This window comes from Pelobates fuscus, chromosome 1, assembly GCF_036172605.1.
Source record: "Pelobates fuscus isolate aPelFus1 chromosome 1, aPelFus1.pri, whole genome shotgun sequence".
In the NCBI taxonomy this organism is placed as follows: domain Eukaryota; kingdom Metazoa; phylum Chordata; class Amphibia; order Anura; family Pelobatidae; genus Pelobates; species Pelobates fuscus.
The window spans coordinates 166,761,544-166,786,717 of record NC_086317.1 but is presented as its reverse complement, the minus strand read 5'-3'; the positions used below and the strand labels follow the sequence as shown (position 1 = coordinate 166,786,717).

General features: G+C 40.2%; 1 protein-coding gene across 3 annotated transcripts; it reads right to left on the bottom strand.

The window, feature by feature from the left end:
• Window positions 1-5,028: 5,028 nt before the first annotated feature.
• Window positions 5,029-24,957, bottom strand: LOC134608815 (uncharacterized). Of its 3 annotated transcripts, XM_063451941.1 has the most exons (10): window positions 24,521-24,957; window positions 20,416-20,523; window positions 12,862-12,924; window positions 11,918-12,100; window positions 10,633-10,801; window positions 9,697-10,086; window positions 8,756-8,883; window positions 7,025-7,080; window positions 6,573-6,615; window positions 5,029-6,273 (listed from the first exon to the last, which is right to left on the bottom strand). In XM_063451941.1, exons 1-9 carry the CDS (start codon window positions 24,554-24,556, stop codon window positions 6,576-6,578), a joined length of 1,173 nt encoding a protein of 390 aa, XP_063308011.1. In that variant the 5' UTR covers window positions 24,557-24,957; the 3' UTR covers window positions 5,029-6,273; window positions 6,573-6,575. The 3 variants fall into 3 exon arrangements, with proteins under 3 accessions (XP_063308011.1, XP_063308002.1, XP_063308022.1); XM_063451932.1 differs by having other exon boundaries at window positions 8,756-10,086; XM_063451952.1 differs by lacking the exon at window positions 9,697-10,086.
• Window positions 24,958-25,174: the final 217 nt, after the last annotated feature.

The window sequence follows — 25,174 nt, the reverse complement described above, 5'->3', positions numbered from 1 at the left end:
GGGTTCATCGGGTGGCCCATGCTGTCAGGGCCACCCAATGGACATGGATTGTAAGGGGGCCCGGTCTGCGCTGGGCGCTTTAAGAGCGCGACCGGGCCCCCTGTGATTACATCATCACGGCTGGGAGGAAGTGACCGCACGTCACTCCTCCCAGCATATTGAGAGCCCGCGCGGGAGGAAACCGAAAGGAGGAGGGAGTCAGAGTGGGAACTCTGACTCCCATCAGGCTGAGCCACCACTGGACCCCAGGGAAAGTCACACATGGTAGGAAGCATTTTGTGTATTTGTGTCTCTGTATGTCTTTGTGTCTGTGTGTATGTCTGTGTCTCTGTATGTGTGTATGTCTGTGTCTCTGTATGTGTGTATGTCTGTGTCTCTGTGTGTATGTATGTGTCTGTGTGTATGTGCATGTATGTTTGTGTCTCTGTATGTGTGTCTGTGTCTCTGTATGTGTGTGTCTGTCTCTGTATGTGTGTATGTATGTGTGTCTGTCTCTGTGTGTGTGTATCCGTATGTATGTCTGTGTGTGTGTGTCTCTGTGTGTGTGTGTGTATCCGTATGTATGTCTTTGTATGTGTGTATCTGTATGTATGTCTGTGTCTCTGTATGTGTGTATGATTGTGTGTCTGTATGTGTGTATGTGTGTGCCTGTCTCTGTATGTGTGTATCTGTATGTATGTCTGTGTCTCTGTATGTGTGTGTCTGTGTCTCTGTATGTGTGTGTGTCTCTGTATGTGTGTGTCTCTGTATGTGTCTGTGTGTGTCTCTGTATGTATGTGTCTGCGTCTGTGTCTCTGTATGTATGTGTCTGTCGGGGTTGTGTGTATGTGTTTGTGTCTGTATGTATGTGTCGGGGGGGGCCCACAGTCAGGGTAGGGGGGGGGGGCCCACGGATCAGTTTCGCACCGGGGCCCCATGGAGTGTGTGTACGCCACTGTATATAAATGCTTACTTATTATAAAAAAAATACAGAAAAATGCAAAAAAAAGAAAAATATTGTTTTTTTTACAGTTTTTGCAATCATAATGTGTGCATAATTAGTGCAGGTTAAGGAAAGTAATTAAAAATAAATTAATTTATTTGTTCTGATTTACAGAATATATAATGTGTCTGGGATTTTAAGTTTTTTTTGGTAGTTACAGGTCACAAAGCACAAGGAGTAAAATAAAATTTTAATGTGGAGCGATTTTAGAATTTGGTATGTTTGTCTTGTAAGCCTAATAGCCATAAAATAAAACAAAATTGCCACACAAAAGTATATATTTATATAAAGTAGACATCACAGGCTATTTACCTAAGGTTGTTTTGACACTTTCTACGTAGCCATTTTACCGCCAACCTCTGCTAAATATTGGAGTAAAATTGTGTTTTTTGGGGGTTTTCGCACACAAACGTATAACAAAGAACTTCTCATGTGTATTTTGTAAAGTTGGTGTGTGCTATTCCTGTACAAAGTTTTATTATGTGTTCAGTTACTTCTGCTGAGTACAACGGTACCCCCATTGTATGTCTTTGGCACTATTTCGTGAAGCTACAGTGCCATATAGGAGACCTGTCCTTTTCAGTATTCACAGTAGAATTTTGAGAGACGGATTTAATGAGCCTATGCTTCCATTTGGGGTATTATAACAGTTTGACTGTTCAAAAAAACCCACAAAGGCCTACCATTTGTAAAAGTAGACACTCCAGGGTATCTCATAAGGTGCATATTGTGCCTTAACATGCCCCCATTTTTTTTACCATTACATGCCAAAGTATGTGGTAAAAAATAATTTTGTGCATTTTTTACATACGGATTGCATTTTTGCTGGGCATTTTGTATATTTCATATGTGCCACTAAGTTCAAACCCCCCAAATTATGCTCAGCTAAGTCTTCTGAGTAAAAGGACACCCCCATTGTATGTCTATGGCACTATTTCGTGAAGCTACAGTGCCATACAGGAGACCTGTCCTTTTCAGTATTCACAGTAGAATTTTGAGAGACGGATTTAATGAGCCTATGCTTCCATTTGGGGTATTATAACAGTTTGAATGTTCAAAAAAAACCCACAAAGGCCTACCATTTGTAAAAGTAGAAACTCCAGGGTATATCATAAGGTGCATATTGTGCCTTAGCATGCCCCCATTTTTCCCCCAATATATGCCAAAGTATGTGGTAAAAAATAATTTTGTGCATTTTTTGACATACGGATTGCATTTTTGCTGGGCATTTTGTATATTTCATATGTGCCACTAAGTTCAAAACCTCCAAATTATGCTCGGCTAAGTCTTCTGAGTAAAAAGACATCCGCAATGAATGTCTTTGGCACTATTTTGTGAAGCTACAGTGGCATATTGGAGACCAAGCCATATCAGTTTTTACAGAACTTTGAATTTTGACGCTGGGCCTATGTGCAATTTCCAAGCATCTTCGTAAGTTTTAAATTCAAACTACCCCACAAAGGCCTACCATTTCTTAAAGTAGACACCCCAGGGTATTTCAAAAGGCATATTTTGAACCTTAGCGTGGGATAATTTTTCCGCTAGCTTGTACCAGGTGTAGTGGTAATAAGCGTTTTTTCTGCCTTTTTGACACACAAAGTGAGTTTGCACAGTATATTTTGCAAACCTTATGTGTGCTACGACTGTATAATACTTCATATGTTGCTCAGCTATGTCAGCTGAGTATAAAAATACCCCCGTATGTACCTTTGCCAGGTATATGTGGACATCAGAGGGGCACATTTGGGACATAGTCATTCCAGTTTTTTTCAAACTTTAAATTTTTACGCGGTGCCCATGTCCCATTTTAGAGTATTTTACCAGGCTATATAATTCAAACTACCCCACAAAGGCATACCATTTCTTAAAGAAAACACCCCAGGGTATTTCAAAAGGCATATTTTGAACCTTAGTGTGGGATCATTTTTCCGCTAGCTTGTACCAGGTGTAGTGGTAATAAGCGTTTTTTCTGCCTTTTTGACACACAAAGTGAGTTTGCACAGTATATTTTGCAAACCTTATGTGTACCACCACTCTATAATACTTTATATGTTGCTCAGCTATGTCGGCTGAGTACAAAAATACCCCCGTATGTACCTTAGCCAGGTATATGTGGACATCGGAGGGGCACATTTGGGACACAGCCATTCCATTTTTTTTCAAACTTTAAATTTTTACGCTGTGCCCATGTCCCATTTTAGAGTATTTTACCAGGCTATATAATCCAAATACCCCATAAAGCCATACCATTTCTTAAAGAAGACATCCCAGGGTATTTCAAAAGGCATATTTTGAACCTTAGCGTGGGATCATTTTTCCGCTAGCTTGTACCAGGTGTAGTGGTAATGAGCGTTATTAAATTAATTTTTTAACTTTTTAAAACTTTTTTACTTTTTAAAACTATTTTTTAAACTTTTGTTTCGCTTATTCATTTTTTTAAAGTTTCCTAAACTTTCGTAAAACTTTTTTTTACAGATTTAACATTTTTCTAAGCTTTTTCTTTTACCGTTAACCCCTAACTAGCAGTAAGCAGCACTAACAGTAAATTCCCCATTTTCCCATAACTCCCACCCACCCCAGCTAGCAAAATATTTAATTATACAATATTTAAATTAGTTAATTAAATTAATTTAACCCCTGAGGGTTAAAAAATAAATAAAAGTTAATCGTCAGGGGTTAAAAAAAAAATTAGATCACAGTATAATACTGTGATCTGTATTTTGATCACTTTAGGCAGTGATAGACTGGCAGGGAAGGGGTTAATTTTTATTTGGACTGGGTAAAGGGTTTATTTTTTTTTTTTTTTACTTAAACGTTATTAAAACTTTTTTTTAACTTAATTTTTTAACTTTTTAAAGCTTATTTTAAAAAAAATGTAACGTTAACCCCTAGTTAGCCTAACACTAAATCCCCCAATTCCCCACTAACTTCCACCCTCCCCAGCTAGCTAAATTTATAATTTTAAAATATTTAAATTAATTAATAAAATAAATTTAACCCCTGAAGGTTAAAAAAAAAGAATTAACCCTCAGGGGTTAAAAAAAAAATCAGATCATATTAAAATGTAATCCCTGCCAATTGATCACTGTAGTCAGTGATCAATTGGCAGGGAAGGGGTTAATTTTTTATTAAAATGGTAAAGGGGGGGTAGGATTTTAAATAAACTTTATTTTTTTTTCCACCAGGGGGCAGGATCAGCACTGATCCGTCTCCCTGCACTTCACACTGAACCCGGAAGTGCAGGGAGGCGGAAGGTAAGTATACAGAGCACATGTGCCCGCTCTGGCATGCTGTCAGAGCGGGCACATGTACTGGGACAGCCCGATCCGGTGCTCCCGGTCTGCCTCTAATACAGAGGCAGACCGGAGCACCATTAACCCCACGATCGCCGCGATTGCGGCGATCTGGGGTTAATTTTACCGCGTGACGGACGAGGTCCGTCATCCGTCATTAAGGGTATCCCCTGGATGACGGACCTCGTCCGTCACCCGTCGTGAAGGGGTTAAAGAGGTTAAAACGAGGTTAAAACGACATGATGCTAGAATTGTGCAACAATATGTTTTGATCAGTTAATTCCAATCAAATTCCTTTTAATTCAGATCTGTAAAAAGCTATTCTCCTGGGATTTACCTATGGAGTCTTATTCATTAAATCAGACTGCACAAGTAAACCCGGGCGCATAGATTACTTTTGGTGTGTATTAAAATTAATTTCATTGGCTGATTGAAATTTTTGCTCAAGTCTACCTAAAGTGTGCGCAAAAAAATCTTCCTTCTAGTGTTTTATACAAGGGTTAATATATGTAACACATTTCATTTATCCTTGTGGTACATTTGTGGTTACACAGAATTATAATGAAACTTTCAGTTCCTGTTAATAGAAACAATACCGACATTTAAAAAAACAAACAAAAAAAAAACAACAACACAGACACGGAAATACAAATAAAACATCTATTAAATATACAATATTCTTAAATAATTATCTTTTAAAAAAAAATGTACATGGCACATTCATAATGTTAACATATAAAAATACATAAAAAGACTCTATACCAAATGGAAAAAAACAAAACCATAAAACGGATCTCCCCCAAACTCTGCGGCCAGCACAGAGAGCTTTATCACGAGATCTCCTTTTGCAAGGCACCCAGCAGTAAAGTGCCTACTAATCCAAAAAACTCAGCCAAAGAAAACTTCAGTGAGATGCTTCCAAGCTCTGACTTACATACCAAACAAGAGACAATTCCAAGTATATGAACATTCACATTTCAATTAGTAATCCAATTTTAAAAAAACAATTATGGCCCAGTAAAACCGTGTTTTAAGCAGGGGCAAAATTATTTAGCAGAGCTTCAATGTAGGCACACATTTCGATTCAATTTTGGAATGTGCATAACTATCAGACGGACAAGCTAGCACAGGCAGGATTGACATCGGGGGGGGGGGGGGGGGGGGGCAACTGTCTCATGTCTGGCAATCTTGAATATCACTTTTGATAATTGCTGAGTTTAGTGTGACCTATAGGTCACATGCCATGACCTTTCAAATCCTATTTTATAAATAATAAGGCTGTCTGATGGGTGATATTATTGTAGAACTCCTCAAAGCACAAGGCAAATCTACAACCATTTTTCTACAAACCTCACAGTTCAATAAACGTTATCATGCTTGCATCGTTTATAAATGTTCAAGAATGTTAAAAACGTGAATTGTATTCCTACTTAAACACCTGCGCAACATCAATTATATCCGGCATTCAGATGAAATGTTTCTTTTTTACTTCTTCCATTTTCATGTTGAGAAATAACATACTAGGACTAAAGATTGGACGTGAAATTGTCACCATCGAGAGCAGTCTCAGCATTTTCCTATGACTAGGTGCAAATGTGTTTTTGTATACTAATGTAGCAGTCCATCATTCTCCCAGTCCAGTCACTATAACAGACTGCTTCAGAGGCCGCCTTTTGCCAGTTAAAAAAAAAAAAAAAAGATTGAACACACTTAAAATAGCTCCAACCTATGTGCAATACAGACTGTTTGTGAATGAAGGCGGATATTTTCCAAGTAATTTGCATGGATAATGAAACAAGTCTTGGAATCTGTAGGGTGTGCCCCATCTGAGTGCAATGACTTTGTAACTGATGGGAAATGGAGACGGAAAAGGTGCGGCGACATTAGACACAGGTGTCACACACATATGTTTTTCTGCTGTCAGCAGAAGTTAGACTTGGACGGTTGCTTCGGAACCTCCGAAAGTTTTTTAATTTTACAATCATCTGGATTCGTAACCTACAGATAAGAGAGAACATTTTCAGTATCAAGAGGAAAGAGTTAACACACAGCCTTCCTGGATATATTGTTTACTCAGTTAACAAAGACTAATACTTTCTCGTGTGCTTTTTATTTTATTTTTGCAAGAGAGAAAGGTTGCGACATGTCTTCTGTGCAGAGAGTAAATTATTTCCAGGTTATTTTCAAAGTCTATGTGCACAATCGGTTACCGTAATGAATATACTATCTGAGCTCTCTAGTTACAAAATGTATCAGAAAAAATACTCAGTTAAAAATAATCACACAGTATTACTTACCAGCTACAGCTCCTCAAGTTCAATTTCTTGATTATTAAGAGGTCTGAAATCCAAACAGAAAACATGTAATGTAATAGTGAAAAGAATAACTACTATAAAAAGACCACAATAGCTTAGTGGTTAGAAGAACCTACTTTATGCAAAACTACAGTCTGCCAGGATAACTGCCCATAAAAGTTCAGACAAAACATTCATGCAAATGAATTACCTTCCCAATGATCTTATAGTGCAACTAAATTGTGTCAGTTAATAGATTTTGTTATCAAATAGACACCACCTACTTTCACATTTCTGCATGTTTGTCCCAGTAAACGTATCCCTTATCATAGTCCAAAATAACTTGGCATTGGTGGTCTCAATTTAATTTTTACACAAGACACGTGAGACAGAGAAACACCCATTGATTAAATGTGGGTAGGATGAATGCGCATTATGTTTTCAACAAATCTCACCTTTCTTCTGGTGACTCTGGATCTTGTTGCGGCCTGTTTAGCTGTCTCTTTAACATCTGGAGAAAGAAAAAAATAACTTTTAAATTCTAAAGGAAGGAACAAAGACTTTTGTTAACTCACCCACTAAAGACTTTCTGTAAAGACACCTTGTTTGCTTTAAAAAAAAGTTAATTGCAATTATTTTAATACTAAGCTTTTTTTTCCTTCTATCTTTAAAGGGACACTATAGTCACCTGAACAACTTTAGCTTAATGAAGCGGTGTTGGTGTATAGAACATGCCCCTGCAGCCTCACTGCTCAATCCTCTGCCATTTAGGAGTTAAATCCCTTTGTTTATGAACCCTAGTCACACCTCCCTGCATGCGACTTGCACAGCCTTCCATAAACACTTCCTGTAAAGAGAGCCCTATTTAGGCTTTCTTTATTGCAAGTTCTGTTTAATTAAGATTTTCTTATCCCCTGCTATGTTAATAGCTTGCTAGACCCTGCAAGAGCCACCTGTATGTGATTAAAGTTCAATTTAGAGATTGATATACAATTATTTAAGGTAAATTACATCTGTTTGAAAGTGAAACCAGTTTTTTTTTTTTTCATGCAGGCTCTGTCAATCATAGCCAGGGGAGGTGTAGCAGTGAAATTGCAGGGGAATGATCTATACACTAAAACTGCTTTATTTAGCTAAAGTAATTTAGGTGACTATAGTGTTCCTTTAAAGGTTTTATATTTATAAGGTGTACAGCGTAGCGATAATCTATGTCCATTACAGGCAAGATAAGAGGTTAGCTGATACAAATGTTCTAACTATAGTTCTATGAAACATTTGCTCTGGTCGGTTTTATGCAGAGGAGCTGTAAAATGCATCCTCCCTTAGATCTACAGGAACCTACACAATTCAACCTATGCAGTGTTTTTAAACAATGGACAGGTTAAGAATCTTTAAGGATGACTGAGCAGTTGCATAGTTACATAGTAATCTAGGCTGAAAAAGCACTCAAGTCCTAAAAAGCCTTAGGAATACGTGTATTCCTAATGCTTTAGGGCTCCTATCCCTGGTTATATAGCTACCCCTTCCACCTGCATGTGAGAATACAAATAATAAAATATAGTGTTTTATTTACCTGCTTTCAACACCAAAGCAACCTTGGTGCTGCTTAGCTCACCTCCTGCTTAATTATAGAAGAGACAAGTTATCCTACAGCGTGGTCCAATCCAATTCTCCTCACAGAGGAGCATTGGGGACCTGATGTGCAGCAAGCACATCTATGCTACCCCATAGGAAAGCATTAAATCAATGCTTTTTCTATGGGGGGCTTTCATGTCATGTGACAAGTATCTGTATTGGCGGTCAGAAAATTAGCCAGCCACTAGAGGTGGATATAACCCTCCCATGTAAACATTGCAGTTTCTACAAAACTGTAATGTTTTACAGGGTTAAAGGGTGCAGGACCACTGCACCCAGACCACTTCATTGAGATGAAGTGGCCAGGATGACTTTAGTGGTCCTTTACGGAATTAATGTGCAGTACTCATAAAGTTCAACCTTTCAGATATGTGTTTACACTTTTGATCTAAAATAGAGATTTAGTCAGGCAAATGTATTAATTGATTACTCAGTTTTTCATGTACCACAACAGAAAAGTCCCCAGTGTAATAATGTAATTGGTACAAGTCTCTACCATACTCCCACTGATTTATTATTATAATTTGACGTTCCTCTCCAAAAAGACTTACCCGATATTTCCGCTTGTAGTGAAGACCGTACAGTAATCCACAAAGAAACATTATTCCCAATACTCCTAGGACAGCTACAATGATGAGGTTAAGGTTCTTCTGCCTGTGTGTTTCATCAACCTTCGATTCTGTTTTAATAACAAGTAGTGGGTTAGAGCCAGGTCTTGGGCCTGCACCATCACTGCCCCTTTCTTGAGATGTAAGGGCAGCTATGTTACCCTCTGACTGCAAGGGAATTTGGTGTATGCCCCCTCCCTCATGTACAGTTGTTTTGGTTTGCATGGAAACTTTTGTATCAGGGGATAGAATAAGTTGTTCAGTTCTGCTAAAAGTAGCGGGTTGCATGCTGGAAGCAAATGTAAGAGAGGTGTCAGCCCAGCCAAGGTTATTTTCCTTTGTCTCATCGCCTAAAGACAAGGATCTGTCAGAGTCAAACTTGGTATTAACGTCCCACTCAGTAACCTGGCTAAATCGAGAAGAACCTAGAGAGGAATATTCTGAAGTACTGCCAACAGAAACAGGGGTATTACTTGCATGTGTCTCCACAGGTGTCTTGAATGTCTTCTCTGACATTCCAGTAGCATGATGCATTTTGGTGACAGTACTGTGAGTGAATGCTTTGTCAACTTCCATGCTGGATGCAGAGAAGAGATTTTGGGTTGTTGTGGTAGAGGACCTTTCAGCATCTGGGTTTTGAGATATTTTCTCAACTGACGGCTCACTGGTTAAATATAGCTTGTTAGTATATGGTGAGTCAGTGGTTGGTGATAAACTCTTGCCAAAATATGGATTGTTTTTGTTAGTGTAGGAAATTACTAGATAAGCAAGCGATTTTACTGTGTTTGCATATGTAGGCTGTGTCAGTTGCTGAAGAGCTGTCCTGAAATAAGTTGTTCCAGTTCCAGTAGGCTTCATGCTATAAAAAGGAGTATCAGAGCTACCTTTTGTAGGCTTCATGCCAACTTGAAAGTCTGTGTAAGGTTGGGAGCTTGACATTCTATGTTGTGGAAGATCTTTGATACTCGATACTGAGGGAAGTGTTGTGGTGTCATACTCCATTGTACCATGTGGAAATCCGGATTCAGTTGACATGTCTGTAAAGATGGTAGATGAGAAATCTCTGCTCTCAAGGGTCTCTGCAAGACCTGTTGACTTGTATGTAGTAGTGCCAGATTTATTTTCACTTATTTCCTCAGCAGAGTCTTTGGTAGGATGGACAACACTTGAGTGTGTGCTGCGTCGAAAAACTGAAATTTCTCTTGGGGGCTTCTGGATAGTTGTTCTGAGAAGGTTTGAGGGGGTTGGGGAAGGGCAGTCACATTGAGAGGGACCTGTAAGATTCAGAGAGAAAGGGAGTGGGCTCTATGTAGCTAATGCTTGTGACATCAAAACACGTGTCATAGCACCAAAAGATTAGTTATGTTAGCTGGTGGACACATTGTTCACACACAACAAGCAGAGTGCATTGCATAGACAGTGCTGTAAGTATGTAGTAGGCAGAAAACGAACAGGTAAAAGGTACAGAAACGACCAACAGTTTCAACATTGAACATTTTTTAGACTAAAACATGTATATGCAGGTACAAAAATCCAGTGTCAAGTGTGAAGGGGAATCTGAACGGACACAAGTGGATTGCTGTAAATAGTGGTTCTTGTAAAGGACCAAATGTTGCACTTTGCTGTCATAACAAATTTGTTCTTAAAGATCTGATGTCAACATGAAATTAATATTCTTCTTATTGTACATTTAACAGGCCTTTATAATCCTTCATTTGTTAATTTAGTGATTAATTCCATTTAGGACCTTAATATGTATTGTGACAGCAGAAAGCACCATTGGTCTTTAAAGAAATAAAGTACAGTGAAAAATAACTTACCAGCCTTCCGTTCATCATTTTCACACTCTCTCTCATAAAGCTCTTCACAATCATTATCCGTATGATATTTTATTCGGAAATTCTTTGCATCAATAAACAATTGTTTTACTTTCTCCAGGATCTGCACGGGGCTAAGACTTTCTATATCAGAGTCGCAGACATTGGGTTTCTACGAATCAATAGAAATAGTTGTTAAACATTTTGCTATAATAGGACACTTGATTTTATATTGAGGTACAGTCCTACAAAAAAAATTAACAAGGGAACCCCTCAAGCTCGCCACATCATTTCAACCCGTTATATAACCGATATCGTCCCACTCATAAAAACCAATCCCCACATTCCAACTTTGTTAAAGTGACAAAATTAGTGTTCTAGAGCAGTTTTTCCCAAACCAGTCCTCAATGCTCCCCATGATATAGGGATTTCCCAGTTGTGTCTAGGGTGTTTTTTTTTTTCCCCTAGGCACCACTGGGTAATCCCTAAATTCTGCACTGGTAGGTAGGGGTACCTTGAGGACTGGTTTTGGAACCACTGCTCTAGAGAGTGTTCTACAAACACATACTTTAACTCTCCTCACAATTACCAGGCACAGTGGGTCAGCCCTTGTAATTCTGGCTCCCCAAACAAGCTGTGAATTTAAATTTTGACACTGAGTATATTTCATCATTATATTTTGACCCTACTGCATGCAGGTATAACGTGCATAATGGAACATATAAGAACATATAAATAAAAAATATAGACAATACATTTAACAATAACCTACTTGGATATATGGACATTTCTACAATACTGCAAATATAGCAATAGTATGAAGAATGTATTATGGAAACATATATCTAGTAAAATCATACAAATATGATTATTAGTCAGTTAAAGCCCCATAACTGCACTGGGAGGTCTGAATGGGGGACAACCTTGGAGCAGTCCAAGAGAAGGTGTAACAATGATATAATGATGGGTGGAAATATCCAGACAAAAAAGGGGATTCTGCTTGTAATGGAGTGGTATTTCAAGCAAATAATATAGCCAGAACCACTGAGGAATGTCCAGACAGAGCTCATTAAAAGCACGCAGTACCTTATGTTCAGATCGCATGTCTAATAATAATTTATTTAGTACATTGCTCAGGTATACCAGGGAACCGTGTGACAGAAGACCCAAATCAGGACTGTTCTGCAAACTCCTGGACTGTTGGGAGGTATGTAAATATATACTACTGCCAACGTTTTATAAAAAAATATGTACTGGTATTTGTCGGACTTATGATTGAAACACTTACCTTGATTAGCTTGATTTTATTACCATCATTATAACTCAGCACACATTTGGTGATTTGATCATTGTACAAACTTAGCAGAGCAGCTGTGTTATTCTGGTAAACAGAATTATTTCTGAATTTTAAGTTTTTCCTTATTAGATCGCCAAGCTGATAGATTAAGCCTCGGGTGTAGCAGTAATCTGACTGAGATAAAAACAAGAGGAACACATTCACAAACAAAAATCAGAACGTGAAACAATAACAGTTAGTACCCGCTTTATAAACAACAGATAAACTAGAGGCTATTGTCAGACCTGGAGTCAATAAAAAGTTGTGTTAGTACAATAACTGCATCGACTCATTTATAATTAGGAGTTCACAATTTCAACTCTAGAAATAAACAATTGTCTGGACACATATCAGCTGCAGCATGTTTGATGTGTATTCCACTTCTGATAACAACTACAAAGTTTCAGCAGGCCTATTAGATATGAAACCACAATCCTCTGAGTTACAGCTTCAACTAAATCATTCCTGTTACTGCACAACTGAAAAATTAACTTAACATTAACAGATTATTTTACAGAAACGGGGGGGAAGGGGAAGAAACATCCCAAAACTGTTGACATACTTTTATTACAGAAGCAACCACAAAATGATTATGCATGCATGCGCACTCTGGAAGTCATTTACATGATCTGTAATATTAACAGACAGACCAAATTTTCAGTCCCAGTAATTGCCATGATAACCGTTTTTTCTACAAATCATATAAAATGGTAAACTGAGTATTAGGGGGAAAAAAATTGCATCTTCGGATAGTTGTTCTGTGAAGGTTAGAGGAGGTTGGGAAAATCCATAGAACACAATTTATTTTGTCTATATTCCATCTAGGGTATCATTTTCACATAAACAGATTATTTATCATTATGTTCTACATATATATGTAAAAAAAATGAACTCACCAAAGTTCCTTTCTTTAACAACTTGACATCTATAGCACATGAACTTTCCATTTGGCTCTCAATCTGAAATAAGACAAAAAATAAAATTTCAAGACAAATGTGCTGCAAATATTATAATGTTCACTGGATTGGAAGGAACTGTCACGTGTGAGATTTTTTTGCACAAAATATAGCTAACTACAAATTAGCTATTTGTCATGCAAATATTTTTTGTTACTTACTAGTTCACTTTATTTTAATTTCCAGGCTAATCATGGCAGCATATACACATGGGTAGCTCCTCCCCTTACAGCCAATAGGACAGGATTAAACAAATTCCTATAAAAGGAGCATCCAGAGATGAGTCCCTCAGTCTTTTTCCTGTCCTTACAGCCTTTAGGAAGGGAGCTCCTTAGCTCCCTTTAGTGATTAGTACTGTATGTGTTTTATTTTGTTTAAAACTAAGTTTAGGTCTCCTATTGCACTTTACAATCAGCCCAGGATCGATCCTAGGGTACCTGAGACCTGTTGGAGACATCCTGGCTTCGGTCAGGGTGTCCTTCGTTCCATCCTCCATCCTCCCAGCTTGGATTGCCCAGATCGCGGAGAGAACGCTCGCGCATGCGCAATGCGCTCAGAATCGTTTTTTGGCGCCAAACTGCAGTATGGGTAAGGTCGCGAGGTCGCGGCGGCCATCTTTACTATGGGCAAAACCGGAAAACTGCAGGTAAATGGCGGTAAACGCCAGGAGTAAGGTTAGTATTCAGCAGGTACTATTTAAAGAGACCTGAACTCGAAGGAGGTTGGTATGGTAAACTTGACTTGTGCAGTTTAAGTTGTATTACCTTGGGGAAGTTACAAGTTAGGACTCTGGTATTTGCTGCAGGATTTTCTATCCTTTTGCCACAGGTTTGTGTATTTTATATATATTTCCCATCCTTATGTGAAAGTTTGGGATTTTATCTGAATGATTTATTTAATATTTATTTTGTAGTAGCCCATTATGAGCTCTCCTAGTAGGAACCCCTTACCCTGTTCGGATGAAGCCAGGTGAGTAGGGGTCCTTTTATTTTTTGAAAGAATTTTCTGTAGTAGTATATGCTCCATCTACTAATACGGTTCCTTGTGTCACTTTTAGTGATGGAGGACGATCTGTTTCATCTCCCCCACGTAAGAGGAGACAGAAGTCAGACCCCTGTGCAGGATGTGATGGAAAGGCGATGGAAGGCAAACATCTGTGCCTAGACTGTCTGCAGAAAATGGCCGCTCCAGCAACCTTAACGCCCTCTCAGTCGCCAGATATCCGGGCTTGGATCAGACAGGAGGTGGCCCAGGGCATCTCAGAAGCCATGGAGGCAAGTAAGCGGTCCATGAAAAGACCTAGACAGAGACAGGTCTCCTCAGAATCATCAGCCTCGGACTACCAGGAGCCTGCTGAAGAATTTCAGGTTCTGGACCAGGTTTTTTCTAGTGAAGATGAGGAGGAGTTCCTTTCAGAATATCTAGATGCCAAGACGGTTGATAAACTTATCTTGAAGGTAAGAAAGACTCTTGAATTACCGGAAGAAGTGCCTAAATCTGAAAATTCTGATAAACACTTTGCGGATCTGAGGAAGCAGAAGCTTTCCTTCCCTCTTCACAGAGCCATTAAAGAATTGGTCACAGCAGAATGGGAGAAACCTGATAAGAAGGTTCCGTTTCAAGGTAGACTATCCAGGCTTTACCCTTTGGAGGAGAAAACTTCCAAGAAATGGACGACACCTCCAAAGGTTGATGCTACCATCTCTAGGGTAGCCAGGAGAACAAGCCTACCGTTGGACAGTTCAGCTTCTTTACGAGAACCTATGGATAAGAAGTTGGACTCGGATCTTTCCAAGATATATTCTGCTGGCGGAACAGGATGCCATCCAGCTGTTTGTCTTACGGCAGTATCCAGAGCCATGAAAAGTTGGGTGAGAGACCTGGATACGGATGTGGAGAGAGGAATGAAGAGATCAGACCTCAGGGATGCTATCGGTGATCTTAGGATAGCTACTGAATTTGTCACACAAGCTGCCCTGGATATCACCAGGATCTTCTCCCGCACCATGGCTCTCTCGGTAGCAGCCAGGAGAGCTTTATGGTTGCGTTATTGGGGTGCAGACGCCTCCTCCAAGGCCAATTTATGTTCCATACCTTTTGAAGGCGATCTGCTGTTTGGAAAGACCCTAGAAGATTCCATTAAAAAAGCAGCTGAGGGGCGTAAGGTCTTTTTACCCCAAGAGAGAAGAACAAGGAGACCAGGCTCCTCTTGGTCAGAGAAGCGACCTCCTCGGGATCAGTATTTTCGGGATACGCGTAGCTACCGACCAGGTAGAGAATTCAGCCGAAACAATAATTGGCGTGGAGGCCAATCATACGCTGCACGTTCTTCCCGTGGTAGGAATCCTTCTTTTCATTCTGGAGGCAAGAACTTCTGACTATCCGATGGAGGTAGGTGCACGACTTTCCCTCTTCAAGAGAGTTTGGGCACAAGACATTCAAGATGCCTGGGTCAAAGATATAATTCAAGGAGGTTACAGGTTGGAATTCCTCAGAAGACCCAGGGGCGACTTCTTCATACCCACAGTTCTGCCCAGGGACGAGGGCAGAAGCAAGGCTCTGGGAGATTATGTTCAGAACCTCAGGTCCCAAAGGGTCATCGTTTCAGTTCCGGAAAAGGAACGATTCCAGGGTCACTATTCACCTCTGTTCTTAGTCCAAAAAGACAAGGACAAGTGGAGACCTATATTAGACCTGCGGAGAATCAACAGGAGATTACTGGTCAGATCCTTCAAGATGGAGTCCATAAGATCCATCTCCCCAGCCATCCGAAAGGCAGATTGGCTCATATCTATAGATCTGAAGGACGCCTACTATCACGTCCCAATAGCCAAGGAACATCATCGTTTTCTCCGATTTGCAATAGGAGAGGACCACTTTCAATTCAGAGCACTCCCATTTGGCCTGAGCACAGCACCCAGGACCTTTTCAAAGGTGTTGGTTGTTCTCATAGAAAGGTTAAGGATTCAGGGAATCTCTCTGTTTCATTACCTAGACGACCTACTATTGGTGGCACCAAACGTCCAGTTGGCAGCACTACAAAGAAATTTTGTGCTATCAGAGCTGCATCGATTCGGCTGGTTGGTGAATCTACAGAAGAGCAGCCTCGTCCCATCCCAGAGGATTACTTTTCTGGGGGCGAATTTCGACACTCTCCGGAACTCCATCTCCCTTTCACAAGAAAGGATACGGAGGATTTTATGCTTAATCCACAGTATTTTACGCCTTCGTATGATGACGGCAAGGACATACTCGAAACTTCTGGGCAGTCTGACTTCTTCTATAGGACTAGTCAGATGGGCCCAGTGGCATCTCAGAGTTCCTCAGAGGTCATTCCTGAACCAGTTCAACCGGCGGGTTGTAGATTGGAATCAACCATTGAAAATCTCTCCGTTGGTAAAAATACACCTGACCTGGTGGTTAAGAAAGGAGAATTTGGAAAAAGGATTCCCTATATTAGAACCCAATTGGGTCCTATTGACGACAGATTCCAGCGCTCATGGCTGGGGTGCCCACTGTCAGGGCCAGATGACTCAAGGTCGATGGACCAGACAGGAGTCGGTCCTTACGGGAAATGTCTTGGAACTACGTGCCATCCACAGGGCTCTCATACACTTCGAGGGGAGCTTGATGAACAAGTGGGTACGAGTCCAGTCCGACAATCAGGCGGCAGTAGCCTATATCTCTCATCAAGGCGGAACTCACAGCCATCTGTTGATGAAGGAACTACAACCCATCATGTCTTGGTGTCAAAAGAATGTTCAGGGTATTTCGGCAGTACACCTCCCAGGGATTCAGAATACCATGGCGGATTACCTGAGTCGTGTGACAATGGACAAAAGCGAGTGGCCTCTGAGCCCCCAAGTATTTCAGGAGCTGACTTTGATCTGGGGAACACCTCAGATAGACCTTATGGCAACTGCCCAGAACGCACAGGTCGAATCATTCTTCTCAAGACTGTTCGATCACAGAGCCAGGGGTCAGGATGCGCTATCCCAACCTTGGAGGTTCACTCTAGCCTATGTGTTCCCTCCTATACCTCTCATATTCCCGACTCTGAAGAAGATTCAGAAGGAGAAGATAGAGGTCATCGCTATCCTCCCATTCTGGCCCCGTCGGCCCTGGTTCCCTATGGCGAGTCGGATGAGTCGGGAAGCCCCGAGGGAACTACCAGACCTGGAAGATTTACTATCCCAAGGTCCACTGCTACACCCAAACCCTCGGACCCTCAAGTTGAGGGCCTGGAGATTGAGCGGGAAGCTCTAATGAATGCGGGCATGCCTGACGAGGTTATCAAAACTCTCCTGAGATCACGTAAGGTATCCACTTCCTCCACGTATTATAGGATTTGGCATGCCTTTGTGTGTTGGGCGCAAGAACATCAGGTGGTAATTAAACCCCTGGCCTTATCATCATTGCTCGGTTTCCTTCAGGCTGGCCTTGATAAGGGCTTGAGCTATAACACTCTGAAGGTCCATGTATCTGCTCTATCCGCCTTGTCAGGTACCCGATGGGCTCTAGAACCTCTGGTTATACGTTTCCTGAAAGCAGCGATAAAGATACGGCCTCCTCTCAAAGTATTTTTGCCGGCATGGGACCTACCTCTGGTCTTGAAGGCCATGACTAGGTTGCCCTTTGAACCACTTGACCAGGCTTCATTGATGGTACTTACTCGTAAAGTACTCCTGTTGGTGGCTGTTACTTCAGCACGAAGAATGTGTGAACTCCAGGCGTTATCCTGCGAGACCCCATATACAAGGATACTTCAGGATCGGTTGGTCCTCAGACCAGTCCCGGAATTTCTACCTAAAGTGGTATCCATGTTCCACCTGAACCAGGAGATTGTGCTACCCTCCTTCTATCCGAATCCCTCTTCTCCTGAGGAAGAAATTTGGCACACTTTGGATGTGGTTCGAGCATTGTCTCTCTATCTGGAGAAGACCAGCCCCTTCCGGAAGTCCTCCAGACTTTTTGTATTACCGTTTGGACACAGACGGGGTGAAGCTGCCTCTACATCTACATTAAGACAATGGGTGGTATCGGCCATCTCAAGTTCTTATAAGTACTTATCGCTGCCGGTTCCTACTGGTATCAGAGCTCACTCTACCCGGGCTATCGCTGCATCTTGGGCTTCTGTGGCTAACACTTCTCCAGATGATATTTGTAAAGCTGGCACGTGGTCTTCAGTGAACACTTTCATCCAACATTACAAGCTGGATGTTAGAGCTACAGTGGACTCTCATTTTGGTCGTCAAGTCCTTAATTCAGTTCACTCCTCTCGACACTCGTAATTTGTATTTGTTATTTGCTTCATTAAAATGTTTTTTTTTGCATCCATTATGTCTCTTGTTTTCCCTCCCTGTGAGCTTGGGTAGTCCCATGTGTATATGCTGCCATGATTAGCCTGGAAAACGGAAAATTTCTTCATACTTACCGTAATTTTCTTTTCCTGGCTATTATTCATGGCAGCATATACGGCCCGCCCTTAGGGATATAGTTCTTCTGTAAGAGCTTGGGAACTGACTGAGGGACTCATCTCTGGATGCTCCTTTTATAGGAATTTGTTTAATCCTGTCCTATTGGCTGTAAGGGGAGGAGCTACCCATGTGTATATGCTGCCATGAATAATAGCCAGGAAAAGAAAATTACGGTAAGTATGAAGAAATTTTCCGTTTTACATGTCCTGTAGGGCAATGTGGGCACTGCAAGAAGATTGGTTTAACCCCGCAGTCCAATATGCACAGATTATGCGCGCTGCACTACTAAAGGAATGCTTGTGCTGGTATGGCATTTCTGTATAGATATCTGAGAGAGCACAGTCACACCTGAAGCATCAGGAAGCAACAAAGTTGTGATATGGAGGTAAGTGCATGTTTTACTTATATCCACCGGTTTGTTCACCCCAACAAATATGCTGCAGTAGCATTTAGTGAGGTGATGGAAGAAGTAACTCGCTTCCAGTGAAGTTCCAGTTTCCCTTTTATATGGGGATTTTCTAATACATACATTTTGCAGTCTGTGCTTTTGACAACTAGTTGAAACCAACAATATGTCTACAAGCTGATTGCGGTAAATGGGTTAATTTGTTCAGACGTTTTGAACAATCACTTCTTCAATTAAGTACAGTCATCAGCCAGAACAGTTAAACTACCTGCCTAATACGGTTTAGGTCTCCCTTGTCCTGCCAAACCAGCTCTGATGCATTGAAGTACGGACTCCATGAGACCTCTGAAAATGTCCTGTGGTATCTGGCACCAAGACATTACCAATAAATCACTTAAGTCCTGCAAGTTGAGAGATGGGGCCAACACAAATTGGATTTGTTGTTCCAGCATATCCCACAGATGCTCAATCGGATTGAGATCTGGAGAATTTGGCAATACCTGGAACTTTTTGTCATGTCCCTTAACCCCTTAAGGACCAAACTTCTGAAATAAAAGGGAATCATGACATGTCAGACACGTCATGTGTCCTTAAGGGGTTAAACCATTCCTGAACAGTTTTTGCAGTGTGGAAAAATGCATTATCCTGCTGAAGAGGCCACTGCTATCAAGGAACACCACTGCCATGAAGGGGGGTACATGGTCTGGAACAATCTCTAGGTAGGTGGAGATTCATCAGACCAGGCAACCTTCTTTGCTCCATGGTGCAGGTTTGACACTCACATTCCCATTGAAGTTGCTTTTAGCGGTGGATAGTGGTTCATTATGGGCACTATGACAAGTCTGTGGCTACGCAGCCCCGTACAAAGCAAATTGTAATGCACTGTGTGTTCTGACACCTTTCTATTAAGACCAGCATTAAGTTTTTCAGCAATTTGAGCTACAGTTGCTCTTCTGTGATCATACTGCTCCCCACATGCATCAATGAATCTTGGACGCCCATGACGCTAGTGGGTTGTCCTTCCTTGCATTACATTTGGTAGATACTAACCACTGCATAACGGGAACAACCCATAAGACTTGCTGTTGTGTTTTGGAGTTGCTTTGACCCAGTTGTCTAACCATCACTATTTGGCCCTTATCCAAGTCACTCAGATCCATTTTTCCTGCTTCCAACACATGCAATTCAAAAATTGAATGCTCACTTGCTGCCTAATGTATCCTACCTCTTGACACAAATATTGCAACAATATAATCAATGTTATTTCACAACACCTGTTAGTGGTTTGAATGTTATGACTGATCAATATACATATATATATATATATATACACACACACACACACATATACATATAAATGAAACCAAGAGGGCTGCACTCACCTTCTGAACATGCATAAATTATAGGCTGGCGTTGTGGAAGGCTTAGGCAATACATGATCATATAATGTAACTAAACCACCATTATTTTTTGCCTAGGTGAGGCGTTTTTAAATAAAACTATTACAATCTGTGAAATCACTGTTAAGTGAATAAGCGAGTACACTGAATTGAGTATTTTTGATATAATATATATATATATATATACCCACACACACATTCTTACACTCACCATATTATCCAGATATCCTAAATGTGAGTCTGTAACATATTTGGGGCATTCGCTGAAATTAATGCACTGGACATCGGTGAGCCACAGCAGGACATATAACAGGAAAACCTGAGAAGCAAATTATATATTATATTACTGGAAGTTATTCGAGCAGACATGGTCAAAGACATGTTCTATGTACCATAAATATAAGCAATATCAATTGTACACAAACACTACATTCATAATACTGTACATACTGTTGCATAATGTCCTTACACAGTACAATGTACATATCCACGCACACTAAACATATACTAGAGACTACGCTTTATAAACAAATACAATACGACATGTTCTAGAACAAAAATTACTTGTGCAAATAAACTAATCAAATACATACAATATTTGAATAGCATTTAAAGGTATACTTTACTATTCTACAGCCCTTGATATTTTTACATAAAAAACAGTAGTGAGTTTAAACAAAAAAAGATTAGTAAAAGTCCATAAAAAAATAAAAGCGACACTGTTAGTTATCATATGAGCCCAATTCATATTTAAGACTTGCACTTACTAGTGTCTGATGCAAATGTAACAAAGGACACATTGTACATCCATTTCTTAACACTTTCATGACAGATTACATGTTACAACAATGCCAATATAGGATTTCATTAGTCCCTTTTCACGAAGGGGTTAAATAAATCAGAAAGACATACATGTTCATACAAATCCTTTGTTTCCTCTGTCTGGTTAAATTATCCTGTCACTGCATTTTCCATTCTGAGACAAATTAGGGATTCTTGTTCAATGTATGCTTAATGTTTAATGTACAAGGTGCACATGCAAGCATGTCTATGCATCTAACACATCAAATGGATATGCAGTGTTGGATATATGAGAAGTATAAAAGTTTATTTACGAAGCAATGGATTATGGTAAATTGAAAACCTTACATTTTTTCGGCCTAAATAATTACATTTTGTTTTTCATTCAAAATCCTTCACTGTGTACTCAATAAACCCCAGCAGTGCTTACATATATTAGTTTTTGCAGAACAAATGTATTTACTATGTTGAGCAGGCACACAATATCTACTAATGTAAACAATCTGAGCAAAAGCCTCAAATCTTTTCCTTTCCGCATTTAATAATACCAAAGCATTGTACAGCACACACCCCATTGCAATATCCTTCTCTCCCACACAGTGTGTTAAAACTCTTTGAGACACATTTATCATTTTATCTGGCTTTAAACTCTGCCACGGCCTGTTTCTTTACGCAATCCTTTACTAAGGTGTGTTCTCACCAAAACAAATTGTGGGGATTTTTGAGAACCAACATGCACAATATAGGTCAAATAAGCAGAGTTGGAAGTAAACATCCAACTTGCTTGAACTGGTATTTAACTTGCTTATTTTAATGTTGGTTCTCAAGTCATTACAGGGTACTGTTTAGCGAATAACCCCTTTTGTTTTACTGAACCAGTCAAAGTTTAACCCCTTCAGGACACATGACATGTGTGACATGTCATGATTCCCTTTTATTCCAGAAGTTTGGTCCTTAAGGGGTTAAAGCTCATGTTTTTTCCACAGATGGAAACCTATGTGGCTGCTGAGATGTATCAGTAAAGTATCCTAACCGGCACTAAGAGATTAGTTACAAATTGTCATTCAAATTAATAAAACGTGACAATGGAAAAAGAAAGTAACTCCTCTCCTTGTTGGAGGTAATTGTTGCCGCAGGATAAAAAAAAAAAAAAAAAGCTATACAAACTTTCTGTAATAAAACCGTGTTTTTCCATTACCAAATGGTATGCAGATTTGTGCACACGCAAATGCACATGTGCGTTATGCATACATAGGTGGACAGAGTATGTGCAGAATACACACATTTTCAAATTTCAAAAGTGAAGAAAAAAAAATACCACTGGGAATACAGTATTCGTTATACTGTCGTGAGTAGTTTAAACTACTTAAAATGTGTGTCATCCCAATGTTATTGATTTACTGTAAAACCCGTGTGGTTAAAACAGTCATTGCTCACTTGAGCATTTCAGTTTCCCGTGAAGTTATGGCTGGCTGTGCATCAAGGGAAACAGAGTTTAGAATCTTGGCAATGTGGGCTGCCAAGATTAGCCAACACGGAGTTGAGTGATACATTTTATTAAAAACACGCAACATGCAAAAGCTGCATGAGCCAGCTTTACAAAGCACATTTTTAAGGAATTCTTTTTAGACTACAATCCAAGAAAAAAAAACAAAAAAAAAAACGCTAATAATCATTATATCTAAGTATATAATGTAAAACCCCATTATTTATTAGAAAAGTGTGAAAGGTGGTATGTATGCTGATCAATGAAAGTCCAAAATTATAAAAGTTTAGTTATCAAAAACATTCCATTGGTGTGTTGTGCCATTTATTTTACTACCGAACGTTTCCAAATAGAAAGTCCAATACTATGCAAAAACTGCAATAGCTGAGTAACAACATGACACATGACATCATCACAGACTTCACACCCTGTCAGACCTCTTTAGTTATGAACTACAAGTCCAACAAAAGCTGTTCAGCCACTTAGTCATGCCTAGCAATATCACTTCAAAGACTTGCATGTCAACTACATGCTGTATAGATAAACTGTATTGCTTATCTGACTATGACTAAAGCAACCACAAGCTTACCGTCTGTGGCAGGTGAGGTCTTTACTGCAGCTAGTCTACATAAAAACCATACGTTAAAAAAAAAGTCATACATTATATGACTAAATAGCCTTCATAAAATAAGCTGCATTCCTGTGCTTTATATGCAAACATGTACACGTTTGGTGTGACCCCAGGGTAACTTCTATTATTTAATTGTGGCATTTGAGACAAGATGTCGTTTGTGTCAGATGTTTGAGATACATGTTAATGGTGTCAGACGTAATGGCAAGCTGTCCCTGGCCCCCTATAGAGCAGAGGTTTCTAAAAGATCAATCATCAACTGTTGCACAACTTCTACAACACCATGCCAGCAGGTGATCTGCCATTTTCCCTATCTAACAGGGACGTATTTGTCTTTTGTGTCTGAATGCAGGAGTGTTTTTGTTTGACATGTGTGTGAATAGAGGGGTACATTTGTGTTTAGTCTCAGTGTTTAACTACAGTTTTGTATTTGTATGTGGCATAGTGTCTGACTGTAGGGATGTATACACACACACTGCCAGACACATGCTGGCATACACACAGTACCACTAAGGGGCAGTACCATGCAGCAACTGCGCCAGGTCCCTAGGGGGTTAGGGTGCCTGCTGCCAGCAGTGAAAATTAGAATGCGGCTCCCTTCCTGGTCCTGCAGGCATTACAAGTAGTTTTAAACATATAGAGGGAGGCGGGGTGCTTCATTTAGACCCAGAGTCACTGGGGACCTGGCTGCACATTTACAGCGTGCGCCAGAGCCAGTGCAGTAATAGCAGAAGACTCGGAGATGTTGAGACTGTTGGTACATGAGTGTAAATGCCAGTGCGTGCCTACCTGTGTGTCAGTGTTTGTGTGTATTTAGTATATCTGTGTGCATCTTGGTATGGTAATGTATTACTCTCAGCTAACAGGGTTAATTACTAAAGTGAATTTCAATCTTAAATGTCAAAATAGTGTCAGTCAAAAAAAAACCTATTTGAAATTCACCCTGAATGCTCATTTTAGTAAACCACTTTAATGATGGGGGGAATTCCTCCCGATGTTGTATTCCAGGGTTAGTCTGTGCAGTGCCCGGGCTCCCAGCATGGGGATGTGCAAAGACCCACATGTGATATCTAGGTCTGTCTATGTGCCTATATCTTATATTATAATCAGATGTGCCAGTTCTACAACGCATGCTACCTGAACCTGTGCCTATAGTATGCTTATTAAGAGAGCTGTGCATAGGTCATGTTCGTGTTAATGTCAGGTGAGCTGATTATCGAGATTTACAGGCACCTCCAGTGTAACATGAAACGTGTTAAAAGTGAAAGTACTCTGCTAGCCAGCTTATTAGAATGGACAGGCGCCCCAAGTCAAGTTAACAGACAGTGAAACGCTTTGATAATCAGGTTATTATGGAGTGAACATGTCCTGCTTATTAAGTTATCACTGGGATCTTACCGTCACTGATGCTGATATCCTGGACATGTCTTCCATGAGTAGAATGGGTGATGGAATAGAACGTTTTAGAATCCTGGGTGATTTCCTAACGGGTGTCTTCCTGCGCAATCCGAACGTTCTGCGTCAACTCTGCGCCTCCTCCTAAGTGCAGCGCAAAAAAAAATTTATAAAAAAAATCCTGTAGTCCAGTACTGTAAGCTGTCCTCTCTTCAGTGTGATATTTATTGTTCCTGTTCCCTCTTCCCTGTATTTCTGTTGCTTCCAGCGCCTTGGAGTGTATAAATAACGTGCTTTGTTCTTGTTTTACCCCTAAGTTGTTTGCTTTTTGTATTCTTTAGGCTTTTGTTGGTATTGTATGGAGAGCGCTCTTATTCTGTTGTGCTGGTTGCTATGTGCTGTATAATGTGTGCAATGCTGCCCTCTCTACCCAGCTCCCAGTCCCCCTCTGAAATGATCTCTAGTTCTTGTTCTCTCTTACTTAAATACCTCCCCGCCCCTTTCCCCCCACTCCCGCCCCCTTCCCCCCCTCCATACGAAGACATGTGGTTTAGGGGAAATCACCTTGTCCAGCTTCTTTTTTTTTTCTATTCTCATCTTGTGCTTTTATTAATACATCTTCCGACATTTATCTATCGAAAATGGCTGATAGCATTT